The sequence below is a fragment of the Apis mellifera genome, linkage group LG5, assembly GCF_003254395.2.
Source record: "Apis mellifera strain DH4 linkage group LG5, Amel_HAv3.1, whole genome shotgun sequence".
In the NCBI taxonomy this organism is placed as follows: Eukaryota; Metazoa; Arthropoda; class Insecta; order Hymenoptera; family Apidae; genus Apis; species Apis mellifera.
Genome location: NC_037642.1, coordinates 5,880,816 through 5,895,616, shown reverse-complemented (window position 1 = coordinate 5,895,616; position 14,801 = coordinate 5,880,816). Strand labels below are relative to the sequence as shown.

The following is a 14,801-nucleotide window of genomic DNA, read 5'->3' as shown; positions in this document are numbered from 1 at the left end:
TCAAAAATCATCTTCGAGTATTGATAATTAGGGATTTTTGGAAAGACAAGATTGTAATTGTAGTTAAACTTCGATATAAAACAGTATTGCCATCTACAATACGAAACTTATACTTTGAGTGTACTTAAATATTTACCGTTTGCTTTTAAATATTTATTAATCGGAAAACTTAAGATAAAATTTAACAAAATGCAGTTTCTTTGAGTTAAACACAAAAAAACATATATTACAGTATTGCCATATTTATAGTATAAGGTATAATTAATAAAATTAATTTTCTAACCTTAAAATCATTTTGTTCAATAATAAATATCATAAATATTATATCATATTTGACAATATAACTTTTAAAATTTATATAAAAAAATATTTCGGATATATATAAAATATATTATAGAATATCATTAACTTTTTGTTAAAATTAATAAAGTATTTAAATGTCTTTAACATTTATCAAAATAAGGTTATCAAAGAAATAATAATACTTTGAACAATCATAATAATTCTTTGATTGTTTTTAAATATTCTATTATTAATTCATAAAAATGTATTTTTATTTATTTGTTATAGTTTTTATTATCATATATTTTATGGAATTATTTTTTTTTATAGAATTATTGAAAATATGATTACCTTAAGAGGAAAATTGAAAAAAGATAGTGATATAGCAAACTCAAAAAATAAAGATTATAATAAACGTGTTTCTGTTCGTGACAAGTTATTAATCAAAGAGGTATAGTGATATAATAATGTATGTCTCAAATGTTTTAAATTAATAATAATTAAATAAATTGTAATTTTGTCAAAATCTTTTGATTCTTTCATCCATTTAGGTTCAGGAAATGGAACAAACTTTACCTACTACATGTCAAGTAAAATTTCATGATCCTCATTGTTTACATGAATTTACTCTTTTGATTGTTCCTGATGAAGGATATTGGACTGGAGGAAGATTTCAATTTCAAATATATATACCGGAAGAATATAATATGGCTGTAAATATATTATCATTTATAATTTAATATAAATCAGTATGATATTATCAAAATTTTTTTAGCCACCAAAAGTTAAATGCTTAACAAAGTTATGGCATCCTAATATAAATGAAGATGGTAATGTATGTCTTTCAATTTTAAGACAAAGTAGTATAGATGAGATGGGATGGGCACCAACTCGTAAGCTTAAAGATGTTGTGTGGGGTTTGAATTCTCTTTTCACTGTAAGTCTTAAAAAAATTGAATACATTGAATATATTCTTTAAGATTAAATTAATTAATCGTATTCTTTTTAGGATCTTTTAAATTTTGATGATCCTTTAAACAGAGAAGCAGCTGATCTATTTATAAAAGATAAAGAATCCTTTCGAAGTAAAGTTAAAGATTATGTTATGCAATATGCAAAAAGATGATTTAGAAGTGGATAATATTATAAAAATATAATTGTATATTTATGAAATTTAGATTTTTATTTTGATGAAAATTTCAAATTTGATTAAAAAATACTTTTTCAAATGGATGTCAACCAATTATTTGATTAACATATGCTACTAATCTTCTTATTTTAAGGAGATTATTTGTTATTTTTTATTTTCTTAATCGTATATACAGCTTTTGAATATTATGATACTTCATTGCAAAAATTTTAAATTTACTTAATTAATGGTACAGAGGAAATAAGAGGAAAGAGTATGTCATGTGTATAATATACTTATCCTTTTTATAGAATGTTGTAATGATAACAGATCATAATTTGTAAATAAAGTCGATATTTAATAATAAAGCTTTTTTAAATTTTTTAGTATTTATTGATGATTTTATTAGAATATAATTATCATTTTTGTACAATTTTAAAGAATTTGATTTGTACCTTGATTTATTGAAACGTGATTTATCTTACGTTATATTCTAATATTAATCGATTGATTTTTTTTCTTACTCGTAGATCTTTGGAGTATCATATGAGCAGACGGTAATATTTCGTTAAAATAATTAAACGTAACAAATAAATAATAACAAAAAAGAGAACAAGGAAAGAAGATTCTTATATTTCGATACTCTCCTCTTTCTTATTTTTAATTATTAATTAATTATTCTTTCTGACTAGATGCGTGCATGAAATTTTACAGTCACGTAAAGAAAATTGGAAAATCATATTTAGTAATAATTTATTCGTTAGAACGTGGTGAGCAGTTCTTCTTGTATGCTATTCGATCTAATGAGTTTTTGAGAGGAACCTAACAGACTTTCACTTGCTAGGCTTTGGTTTTGAGATGCTATGTTTGATTTTTCTTCATGATATTGTTCGTTATACTCTTTCAGTCTGTTACCTAAAAATACGGCTCTTTCGCGTTTTTTAATCATAAAATCTGACGGTTGCAGCCACCTGTGTTCATGACACTCTTCTACCAATGGTCTTTTACTGGAAATAAAAATAAAATAAATAAAAATAAAACTCTGTTCCACATGTAAGAAGAAATAAAAGATCGAATACAAACCTGGGTGCTCGTTTAAAGACCAACATAAGGAATCTGGTTGCCTCTTGACTCAATTCTTTGTATAAATATTCAAATCGGTACCTCACAAACAGGATATTTTGTCTAGTTTCATCGGGATCTTTACCACGGAACGGTGAAATACCGGAAAGGAGTATATACATTAGTACACCAACCATCCAAATGTCTGTCTGAGGATGGGCCGGTTCCTCATTGTATACTTCCGGCGCTCTATATTCTGGATGACCAGCCTTCGGTACTAATGTGCCCAATTTGCTAACAAGTCGGGCAGAACCCATATCAACTAATTTGACTTGGACAGATCTAACATTGGACATCACTATGTTATCAGGTTGAATATCAAGATGACTATATCCTCGCCAATGAAGGTATTGCAAACCGTCTAGGATCTGTGTAATAGCAACGGCTACACAATTTTCCGTGTATTCGTGTCTGCTTGAGAAGTATGTAAGAATGTCAGCACCCTGAAGTTTTTCTAAGATGAAGACTGCGATCGGAGAGCCTTGCGCTTTGTATGCCGCCTCGAGCATCGCTATCCTCTCGTGTCTCAATGAACGGAGAGCTTCAAACTCCCTGTTCACTTGTTTCTCCGTTTCTGTTTTCAATTCCAAAATCTTTGCTACTATTATACGATCCGTACCCTTATCAACACCTTTCGCCACAACTGAGAACTGGCCTCTGTAAATCTCTGAGATGAAGCTGTATTTGCTGGAGAAATTCGTATCGGTCGACCATTCGATAGGATGTTCCTCGACCGAATAATCCATGTGTGGTTTGTCCTCGTCCAACACTATTTCCTGACCCGATTCGGTCAATTCTTGAAGATGCTTCATAGCTTGAGTGATCTGAACCTTCGGGCAACCCGGTAATCTAGTTTTGATCAGTTTCGATGGGATACCTTTCTCGCTCCAACCGATACGATTCCGCGCCGCTAAACGGAAGTTGTACGTTGTGTCCGCTTTCAAGTTTCTTATCAGATAGAATTCGTGATCGATATTCGATGCTATGTCTATCCAATCGATCGAGTCACCTTCTTTGTATTGCAGATTGTAGCATAACACGGGAGAATTGCCATCGTGCTTAGGTTGTTTCCATCGTACGAGTATTTCGGTATCCGAGACATCGACGAGCTGAAAAAAAATTTATCAAACTTGATTTATTTTTCGATCTACCGATAATTTTAATAATGCAATCACTTACCTCAGGAGAATCAGGACCCGAAGGAACGAAAGCTTCTACTATTCTCGTTCTGACTACAGTCTGTCCCAAAGAATTTCTCGCAACGACCTTGTAGCTACCCACATCGTGTTCCTTTGTTGGATTGAAGCTGAGTATAGATCTTCCGTCTTGATCCTCGGTGATCTTTATTCGATTCGTCTCCTGAACCATCATGTCGTTCTTGTACCATTGAATCAATGGTTTGGGACTTCCCACAGCTAGACAAGCCAATTGGGCAGGCTTCCCCTCCTCGATAGGTTTAATCTGTGGTTTTTCACGGAAGAATGGCAAGTGCCCCTCCTTCTTCGACTCCAACATTGCCTCCGCTTCTGCATAACTGTCCAATCGCGTTCCCAATTCGTGCTTCAAACGTCTCAGAGTGAAATTATCCGGTGAACCGTATCTATTGATCCTTGCTCGCCTCTCGTCGTCGATTTCTTCGTCCATGATATCCGTGAAACGACGACGTTCTCGTATAATGGGAGTCTAAGTATATTAATAATAGTTAGAAAAAAAAAGTATACGCTCTCAAAGTTGAATCGTTTCGAATTTACCCTCCAATCGAAGTTCTCCTCGGTGATGGTACGAGAAAATCCAGGACTACGATTGCAAGCAACTTTCATGTATTCGCGTAAACGTACAGGGAAGTCCGTATCGCGAAGTTGAAGGAGATAAGTGTCTGGTCCATTTTGATAACTAAAAAGACAAAAAAAAAAAAAAAGAAAAAAAAAGAAAGAAATTGTACATCTCTTAATAAACTTGAAAAATTATTATTATTGTTTATCATTTTACGTAGATAACTCACTGGCTTTCACTCCTAATAATTCCGATTTCCGTATCTATCGGCTCCCTCTCGTTTATCTGATTCTCCCAAGGTTTAGCCGCTGGTTTCTTCAATGGGCTGTACGGCCTGTCCTCGGGTTCGGGAGTGTATCTATGCCCAGGTGGATACACCATCTTGGATGGATGCTCGAAGGCTGTGTTCAGTTTACGTCTGCGGAACCACGTACGGCAGGAAGCGTTGTTGTACCAATCCCTGAAAATGAAAGTGAAAGTAATTTTCACGATGACACGTAAGAAAAGAAGAAATAGATATTCTTCCTTTTTAAAACAAACGTGAGAATAGTTGATCACTAACCGATACAGTTTATAATAATTTTTCAAGTTCTCAGACGGAATCTTGTAGAAGTTGAGAGGGGATTTGTCGGCATATGTTAGCCAAGGATGAGCGAGGGCAGCTGTGACATCCATCCTTCTCTCGACGTTGTACATCAACAGCGAACGGATGAAATCTTTGCCGTCCTCGGAGATATTTTTCCAACGATCGTCGAACTCCCATTTCCCTTCCCTGATCTTCATCAGCGTCTCCTTGTCGTTGTTACCCCTGAACGGGGAAATTCCAGATAACAGGATATACGTGATAATTCCAACGGACCACATATCCGCGCTGAAGGAAACGCCTTCGTTGTTGGTCACTTCAGGCGCCACGTATTCGGGCATACCGTACAACAGAGTCATCATTTTCGCGTGAGAGATTCTTCTCGCGAGGCCGAAGTCGCAGATCTTGAGGTCGTCGCCTCCCGTGTGCGAGATCAACAGATCTCCAAGCTGCGAGTAATTAATAATTAAAATAATTAACAGTGAAATTAATTTAGATAGACGATTTATTCAACGAAAATTTATGATAACAGAGATTACCGTCAAGCCAAGATGAGCGTACTGATTCGAATGCATGTATTCCAATCCCCACAACAATTGCCTGATGTAACCAGCGATTTCCGCTTCCGTGTAGTAAGCTTGTTTCGTCAAAGTATCCACCAACTCGCCACCGGCAGCTCTGTTCACATTGGTTAAGAAATATTTTTCCATTTTTTAAATTTTAATTTTCCTCAGAAGGTTTATATCCTCGAGATGTAGTAACATAGATACAAAAGATCAAACTAATTTTCTTTTTCTTTAAAGGATACAATTCTATGACCAAGGTGACGGACGTGTCGGTCTCATAAGCGTCGTGCAGTCTCAGCAACTTCCTGTGATTCAAGTTGTTCATCACTTCTATCTCGTTGTGCATGTACGGCTTGAGCTCTCCCTTCCCGTGCATCACTTTGGCCGCGTAATTCTTGCCGGTGCTCCTTTCCACGGCGTGATACGTGACACCTTGGGTGCCGCGGCCGAGCTCGTCCCCGAGATCGTACAACTCGTTCAACGGTTTGTCGCGGCAAGGTTTCACCTCCAATTTCCTCCTGTACGTCCTGTACCCGTACTCGTGCTCGTTCTCCTCCACGTGCAACATGACGGAGCAGGAGATGGAACCGGCCACGTTCCTCGCGCTCACCGAGTACAAACCCTCGTCCTTCACCATAGTGTCGCTGATGATCAGAAGCGAGGTATCCGGCTCCTTAAACTCGATCTGAGGAGAAAGCCATTAGATTCTATCTAAACTCTTCTCTTCTCTTCTCTTCTCAAACATAACGGAAATACACAACGAGACAAACCCTTATTCTAGAAGAGGTAGTAAGAGGTTTCCAATCCTTGTACCACTTGATCTCCGGATAAGGCACTCCCGTGACGCGCGCCGTCAATTGGCCAATCCTCCTGATCATCACTATCGTCTCCTCGGGCCTGTGGATGAACGTGGGATACTCGGCGATCCGCAGGCAAACCCTCTGCCTAGCTTCCCCGTGCTCGTTGCTCGCCACCGCCTCGTACAACCCCTCGTCCCTTTCCAGCATCCTGTTGATGAACAACGTTGCTTGACCGTTCCTCGTGTAGCTCTGATCGTATCTGCCCCCCGACTCTATCGGTTGATCGTTGAAGTAATACGTCATCTTCGGTTTCGGGTAGCCGTAAACGAACCAGAACAGGTTGCAGTTGTGATTCTTCACCCCGTATTGGGTGTCGTGCTCCTGGCGGAGGAATCTCGGTGCCTGGGCGTAATTGTCGTGGGGCGGCCTCTCGATGTCGAAGTCCTTGGGGAAGTAGGGGCTCGTTTCGGGGCGGAAATCGATTCCTGGGGGCAGATAGGGGAAGAATTTCGGCGGATCCGGCTCCAATTTTGCGCGATACGTTTGCGCGTACGGCGACGGATCGCTGATCCCGTACTTGTTCTCCACACGGATGCGGAACTTGTAATCCCTGAACGGTTCCAGGTTGCGGATGTCGCAGACGCAGCTGCGGATCCCCGTACGAGCTGTGAACCAATCGCCATCCGGAAGTTCGCACATCTCTATCTGATACGTGACGGGGATACGGGATCCTATGGGGATGGACGGCTTCCACGAGAGAGTGAGATGGCGATCCATCATTCTGCTGATGATAGGACGGTCGGCCAAGGGCAACGGAATACCGGATTTCCGATATTTGTCGAAGTCCGCGTATTGGTCTCCGAGTGATTTCTTCGCGCGTGGTTCCAATGCTTGAATAGAATAATTAAATTGAGTTAATGTTATAAAATTGTTTAATATTGGGATAAACATTGCTGCTCTCACTTTCGTAAATTAAGTCGGCCGTGCAGGAATCTTCACCGTGAGGATTCGATATCTTCAAAGTGTATTTTCCCGCGTCCAATTCGTCCACGTTGTTTATAGTTAATCGCAACAGGCTGCCCTCCTGATCCATCCTTATTCTGTCTGTCTGCCACATTTTGTCCCCGTTGTGGAACCACTCGAAGTCGGGTTCCGGGATGCCTGTTACGCAGGCCGTGAACTTGGCAGGCATCCCTTTGTACATCTCGCAGTCGCCGATCCTCTTCAAGAAAGACGGCGGTTCGAACTTTTGTATCTTTCCGCTGGAAGCAAATTAAACATGGGGAATAATTATTACGAGAGAATCATATATATGTATATATTGGAGAGAAAGATCGACATTTACATTTCGTCGACTATGGTCAAATTGGCCGCGCACTCGGCCTCTCCACCCTTGTTCACAGCCCTGCACTTGTACACCCCGGAATCGTCGTACGTGCAATCCTTCACGTACAAGCAGCAAGCGTCTCCATCGCGCTTGATCTTGTACTTGTCGTCGTCCTGCACGATCGGTTTCTCGTTCACGTACCACGTGATGTCCGGCCTTGGAACACCGGACACCCGAGCCAAGAATTTCGCATCGAACGTGGGCAATTGTTGGAGATCCTTGAACGCGTGTATGAAACTGGGCGGTTGGAAGATCTTTCTCACGTTGGCCGTCGACCTCGTGGAATCCTCGCCAAGCGGGTTCGATATCCGGCACTCGTACACCCCTGCATCCTTGCCCTCGCAAGGGTTGATCTCCAGCTCCGTTTTCTTTCCGTCGCAAGTGATGGTAAAACGGTCGGATGGTTGCAGGGGGGCGCCATCCTTGGACCAGTTCACGTCCGGGATAGGGTTGCCGACGAACGAGACGGACAGGTTCAACGGTTGACCCTCCTCCACGTAGACGTCCCTCATCGGGTTCACGAATCCTGGTTTCTGTTCCGAGACGTCGGATTGAAGTTTCCCGACCACGCTGATCGTCCCTTTGCACGAAGACGTGCCCTCCGTGTTGCCCGCTATCACTTGGTACTCTCCCGCGTCTTCCGGCGTCGCTTTCTCGATGATCAACGCCTGGCTCCCGTCCGCCATGCTCACTGCCTTTACACGCTTTCCGTCAGGTACAATCTGCAATATGGAAATATTATTTTATATATAGGAAATAACGATAATACTTGTGTTCTTTAGAGAAATCGTTCAAGGACCTCTTCGCCATTCTTGAACCATTGAAGCCGCGGCGTCGGTTTCCCTAAAACTTTGACTTCCATCTTGGCCGGGAAACCCTCCATCACGGACAGTGGTTGAAGGTTAACCACGAATTCGGGCCGTCTCTCCTTCTCCTCGATTTCGACTTTAGCCGTGCCCGTCGTTTCACCCAGCGAATTGGAAACGGTCATCGAGTACGTGCCAGCGTCCTCGGGCCGACAAGAATCGATCCTCAAACCGATTATCCCGATCGGCTCGTTTATGAAGTACATCTCCTTGGTCTGTCGCAACGGTATACCGTTCTTGAACCATTGAACCTCAGGATTCGGGAAGGCGACCACTTGGGCCTCCAATTTCAACGGCTCCCCGACCACTATCTTCACGTCCTCCAATGACTTCGAGAAAGATGGCTTCCTCCTTTCCGCTGAAATCATAACACGAATAATAAATTGAATTTATTTTCGACATGGATGAGATGAATCGAGTAAATTGATGGCTCACGTTTAATGGCCACAGCGCACAGAGAGCTCTGTTCACCGGTCGAATTGTTGATCACAAGCTTGTAAGCGCCACAGTCAAGCGGTTGCACGCAATCGATGATCAATTTAGTGGTGCCGTCGGGAAGTATCTCGATCCTCGTGTGCTCGTCGGGAACGATCTTCTCCCCGTCCTTGTACCAAGATATTTCGGGCATCGGGCTACCGTCGATCTTCGCCTTCAACTCCAAGCAACCACCTTCGTCCACCTCGGTCGATTTCGGCAAAAGGTTGACGAAAGATGGAGTGATCAGTTGTACGAGAAGATCGCAAGAGGTTTGTGCGCTTCCGTAAATGTTGCTCGCTCGACACGTAATTTTTCCAACGTCGCTCGGGCAGAACGTGGTGATGGAACAAACGCTTTCCACGTTATTACCGTCCTCTTGGATCACGATTTTGTATCGATCGTCCTCTCTTATCTCCTCGTTACATCTCAACCATTTCAAATTTGGCCTGGGAATACCGCTGCAACGAACCTTGAACTCCACGTCGCTGCGATCTTTGCATTCAACTGGCTTTTTAGGCAGAATTTCGGAGAAGATTGGCGTCTCACCTTAAAAAGAATGAAATAACGAGTCGAATAGAATCATGGAGAAGAAAATTCTGGAAGAGAAGACTTACTGTATGGGGTGAGGATTGCTTGCGCGCTAGCTTCGCCCAAGTAATTCTTGGCCGTGACTTGGTAAGCCCCTTTGTCGTCGATCTCCACCTCTTTGATCACGAGCGTGAATTTGTTGTTCCTCTTATCTTCCTCGAAATCGTATCTCTCTCCCTTTTCCAGAACTTTGCCATCCTTGCTCCATGTGATGTCCGGCTTTGGATTGCCCTTGATGATGGCCTGCCACGCGAGTGACTCTCCAACGTTCGTGGTAACGTCGTTCAATTCTTGGATTTCGGGACACAGTAGAAGGTTCAGGAAAGCCTGGTTGTACGAATAAATGTTTTTTATATTTTCTATTTTTTTTTTTTTTTGGTTTAAATAATTTAACAATCCTCATGTAAAAATACTTACGTTAGATTCAGCTTCGCCATACTTGTTCTTCAGTTTCAGCGTGTATTCTCCAGTATCATCTTTCGAGCATTTCGGCACGCTCAAAGTGACTGTCGTTTCGGTAAGTTTATCCGATCCTGGCTTGTTATCTACCGTAATTTTCAGACGGCTATCTTCTGAGTGGATTTCATCACCCTTGAAGTACCTTTTCACACGATTTGAATTTATAAAATACCTTTTAACTTTTATAAATATATTTGAATATTTCGTGGATTCAAATTTTGTATAATGTATCCATAATTTATAACGTACCCAAAATTTCCAAGATTCTGAGACGAGATAATGGAAAAAAAGATAAAAATAAAAAAATATATACAATGTGCATCATAATTGATCCTCGTCAATTTTTGTTTTTGTTTCAGAAAAATATGATATATTTCGTGCATTCTGTGGATTCAAATTTTATACAAGTATCCACAATTTATAACCAAAATTTTCAAGATTCTGAGGCGAGATAATGGAAAAAAAGATAAAAATAAAAAAATACATACAATGTGCATCATAATTGATCCTCGTCAATTTTTGTTTTTGTTTCAGAAAAATATGATATATTTCGTGCATTCTGTGGATTCAAATTTTATACAAGTATCCATAATTTATAAAATTATTCAAAATTTTCAAGATTCTGAGGCAAGATAATGGAAAAAAAAGGTAAGAATAAAAAATACATACAGCGTGCATTACAATGATACAATTGATCCTCGTTCAATTTTTTTTTTGTTTCAGAAAAATATGATACATTCTGTGGATTCAAATTTTATACATATATAATTTGTAACATACCCAAAATTTCCAAGATTCTGAGGCGAGATAATGGAAAAAAAAGGTAAAAATAAAAAATACACGCATAGCGTGCACACAATTGATGCTCGTTAATTTTTGTTTTTGTTTCAGAAAAATATGATACATTTCGTGCATTCTGTGGATTCAAATTTTATACAAGTATAATTTATAACGTACCTAAAATTTCCAAGATTCTGAGGCGAGATAATGGAAAAAAAAGGTAAGGATAAAAAATACACACAGCGTGCATCACAATTGATGCTCGTCAATTTTTGTTTTTGTTTCAGAAAAATATGATTCGATCTAGAAGAATAAAAAAGATGAAGCGTACCATGTAATGTCAGGGACAGGATCGGCAGTGAACATAGCCTTGAACATTCCAGATTTCCCATTGGCCACATCCACGTCTTGCAAGGTCTCGATGAACTTGGGCCTTCGAAGTTCATCCACCGTTTGAACGGTCAAATATCCCTCGGTCATATCTTCCCCAAGTTTGTTGGAGAACGAGCAAGTGTACACGCCCTCATCCTCGATGATTATCTTGCTCAACTCCATTCTGAAACGTTCCCCGCTGCTTTCGATCCTCACGCGTTCCCCGCTTCGAAGAGGCTTGCCATCTTTGAACCATTTGGCGTCCGCCCTTGGCAAACTCGTCGCCTCGACCTCGAACACGATCGTCTGGGTTTCGTAGACCGTTTTGTCGGCGAGCGTACTCTTGATGATGTGAGGTGGCGCTAATCGGGGATAGATAACAGAGGATCAGAGAGATATCTTATTTCTGAGACAGAGAGGAGAATGGTATTAAATTGTGCGGTGTGATCTAAAGGTTCGTTTCTCTTTGCCGTGCATCGTTGCGCTTGCCACGTGCTGCTTTGGTTATTTTTATTCTAGATTAACTTTATTTCAAGATGCTAGACAATTTCTTCTTTTCTATCTTTGATATATGCATGTGTATATTTTTTTTGTTTGGAATTGTCTAGCATTTTCGAAATCGTCGGCTTACCTCGATAGAAACGAAGAAGATCGCTCTGGCCAGATTTTGACTGTTCATTTTTACACTCTATAAGCGAGACAGGATTTTTGGAAGCGATAACAAAATTTAATTACTTCCTCTTTGCATTTTAATTATCTTCTAAAATTGATTATAACGATAAATTCAAAATAGCAAAGAGATATGATTCTTGAGAATGATTAAACTTTGTTACATCGCCTCGTGTTAAGGGTAAAAAGCAACGTTGATATGATACGATTAGCAAGCAAATTTGACTACGAGCACAGACGAAAGAACAAAGAACGGGAGCAATCATGCTTGCAATCCTCGAAGCGAGAAAAAAATCGTTGGCCAAAGAACCGTGCGAATAATCATCGATCCCAGACCCTGCAAGAACAGAAGATTTCGTTCTTTGCAGTCGATGGAGAGAATCGTACCTGATTCCTCGGTTGATTCCCTTTCAAGGATATCAGCTTTCGATGATTCCTTTTCAAGGGAATCAGTTTCGGACGGTTGTCCCTTTCCAAGGATATTATCCCTGGATTGCTCCTTCTCGAGGATATCTCCCAAAACGCTGCGCTGTCGTTTGACGCGATCTAGAAGAGCCTCGAGCTCCTCGTCGACCTCCTCCCTCTCCTCCTCCCCAGCTTTCGACTCGGTTTCCCTCGACACAGATCTCCCCAATATTTTCCTCGACGAGTCCGTTCTCGAGCTCTGCCTCGAGACGCCGTTTTGAACGGAGAAACGACGTTCCTCCAAGTTCATCTCGACGACCTTCTCCGCCGTCGAGATCGAGTTCACCCTTTCGATCTTTCGCTTACTCAACTTGACATCTTCGATCGTGGGAGAGATCTGCTCCACGGATTTTCTCTTCGAACCATCGCCACCATTCTGCCGATTCGATCTCGTGGATTCTTCCAAAGATCGTTCCTCAGCTATTGTCTCGGTGATCAAGGAAGCTCTGTACGGTTTCTCCGTTATCTTCTCCTCGATCAGAGACCCGTTTCCGTTCAACTCCTCGTAAGAGCCGTTCACCAACTTCACATCCTCTTGATACGATTCAGCTTGGTGCACGTCCTCCGCGCTGATATCCCTCGAAATCGCTTTCAGGGTCGACTCGTCGTCCGATACGGAGACGATCGATACTCCACGATTCACGCGAAGCCTGGATCGATTCTCCTGCGATTCGCTGCCCTCCGAGAATTCCTCGATCAGGACACCGTTCTGCGGTTTCTGCACCGTCTCCTCTTGGACGCTGTAGCTGTAAGTGGCGATCTCTTCGACGCCCGGTCCGTCCGTCGTGTTCAATTCCTGGCACTCGACCTTTGTCGCGGTCATCTTGCTGATCGTGTGGCTCTCGTCGGGACCTGCGAACGCTTGTGCTGTCGTCACAATAGCTCTCTTTCAACCTATTTCTACCTATTCGACCAACCGAGCTTTCTACCTCTCCTCTGTTCGAAGATTATTTTATTTTTTTTTATTTTCTTTTTTAGCCACTCGAGAAAGCCTCGTGAAAGCTCTGCTCTGTGTGGCGGATCTCGTGCTCGCGGATTTTGCGACTGATTGTTGGAAAGTTGATTTTTTATTCTTTTTCTTTTTTTTCAGCGAAGAGAAAAATTGGAAAGAATCATCAAATCCGTTCGATCGATACGTTTTGTACCATCGAAAGGAGACGAGAGAAGTGGAATTAATTCAGTCACAAAATTTCCGTTCACGATGGAAATGATTATATGCACGATAGATGCAAACAGCGAGACCGTTCGTTCAGCGTACGTGAAATTTACCTGTGAGTATAGCTTCGTGGGTCGTCGTGGAGGCCACGGAGATCGTGATCGTGTCACCCTGGCCACGCGTTACTTGGACGTTTTGTTTCTCCAGTCTCACTCGACCTGAATTTATCAGATATGTGTTTTTGGGCTACGATTTCTACCATCTACCGATTAACTCAGCCATTCCATAATTAACAGTTAGCCAACGAGGCAAGGCTATTCGTGTCATTTCTCTAATATCTTGCCATCACTATACAGCGTTAAAATGTCAAGCATTTACATTTATATCGCAAGGATTTCAAAAAGAGATAAAAAATTTTATCGCGATAAGTTCGACGATGAAAGAAAAATATAACATAAGAGAAGCTTGCTTGCATTTTTCAAAATGTTTATGCTCAAACACAAAATCCTTCGAGTTTTGTGTGTGTGTGTGTTTTTTTTACTCTTCTACGCTCCAAAAAGGAAAAAAGAGCGGTGGAAAAAAAAAATTGTTCGCTCGAAATCGTTTGAAAAATCTTACCAAAAGATGTCGCAAGACATCTCGGAAGGATCATCAGAACACGGATATTTAGAGAGCTTTCAAGCGTTTTAGCGTTATAGACTACTATAAATTAAACAAAATCTTTTCTTTCTCTTCCATACGTATAACCCATATTCTCTCGTTGCTACGTAGTGTTATATATGTATATGTACGATCGATTCTCCATCGTGGATCGTTGGATTACCTTCCGCTCCTCCCGATTCCTCCGCATATTCCTTCTTCGTTTCGATCTCCTTCTCCTCGATTTTCTGCAAATTCGTTTCCTCCTCGTCGATACTGATCTTCTCGATCGTCTCCTTCGTCATCTCCATCTTTTCCTCCACGCTTTCTTCCGTTTTCGCTAAGGAATTCACACATTTTTCGGACACATTTTAGAACATGTACGAACATGATGGAAGGGGATAATAATGAACACACGAGAAGTGACAATTGTACGAACAAAATATATCGTTGGAAGAAATGGTCTTTTTAGAGGAAGACGAGAAAAGACACGAGAATGAGAATATATAAGTAACAGAGGCAACAGAGGGGAGAGAAAAGTTCAATCGCGTCTGTGACGATTATGCTCATAAATTAATCTCCAAAAAATGACTCTCGAAAAAGACGGTTAAACGATTGTCCGTGAATCTTTGAGCGAACAAAGGTAATGAACAACAAATTGAACATGAAACCGTACCTCTCACTTTTC

At 40.8% G+C, this 14,801-nt stretch overlaps 2 protein-coding genes across 8 annotated transcripts in view; one reads left to right on the top strand and one right to left on the bottom strand.

Moving 5' to 3' along the window:
* The first annotated feature begins 79 nt into the window (after positions 1–79).
* LOC411077 (NEDD8-conjugating enzyme UBE2F) lies at positions 80–1,793 on the top strand. Its single transcript, XM_394551.7, has 5 exons — positions 80–255; positions 613–733; positions 834–995; positions 1,058–1,219; positions 1,292–1,793. The coding sequence occupies exons 2-5, from the start codon at positions 626–628 to the stop codon at positions 1,406–1,408; spliced, it is 549 nt and encodes a 182-aa protein (XP_394551.1). The 5' UTR covers positions 80–255; positions 613–625; the 3' UTR covers positions 1,409–1,793.
* A 228-nt stretch (positions 1,794–2,021) lies between these two features.
* LOC408830 (obscurin) overlaps positions 2,022–14,801 on the bottom strand; it is a 35,644-nt gene continuing 22,864 nt past the window's right edge. For 3 of the 7 annotated variants that reach the window (XM_006562133.3, XM_006562132.3, XM_006562134.3), the window contains 19 exons: positions 14,298–14,453; positions 13,588–13,692; positions 12,241–13,170; positions 11,144–11,546; positions 9,991–10,174; positions 9,600–9,900; positions 8,944–9,531; positions 8,442–8,866; positions 7,601–8,364; positions 7,219–7,517; positions 6,226–7,145; positions 5,698–6,140; positions 5,429–5,567; positions 4,869–5,338; positions 4,536–4,766; positions 4,285–4,426; positions 3,713–4,216; positions 2,495–3,642; positions 2,172–2,418 (listed from right to left, as the gene is read on the bottom strand). In XM_006562133.3, the coding sequence (XP_006562196.1) occupies positions 2,172–2,418; positions 2,495–3,642; positions 3,713–4,216; positions 4,285–4,426; positions 4,536–4,766; positions 4,869–5,338; positions 5,429–5,567; positions 5,698–6,140; positions 6,226–7,145; positions 7,219–7,517; positions 7,601–8,364; positions 8,442–8,866; positions 8,944–9,531; positions 9,600–9,900; positions 9,991–10,174; positions 11,144–11,546; positions 12,241–13,170; positions 13,588–13,692; positions 14,298–14,453 (8,399 nt within the window). Of the gene's footprint in view, positions 2,419–2,494; positions 3,643–3,712; positions 4,217–4,284; positions 4,427–4,535; positions 4,767–4,868; positions 5,339–5,428; positions 5,568–5,697; positions 6,141–6,225; positions 7,146–7,218; positions 7,518–7,600; positions 8,365–8,441; positions 8,867–8,943; positions 9,532–9,599; positions 9,901–9,990; positions 10,175–11,143; positions 11,547–12,240; positions 13,171–13,587; positions 13,693–14,297; positions 14,454–14,801 lie in introns of all 7 variants that reach the window. The other 4 variants (XM_006562131.3, XM_016912150.2, XM_006562135.3 and 1 more) reach the window with 4 other exon arrangements.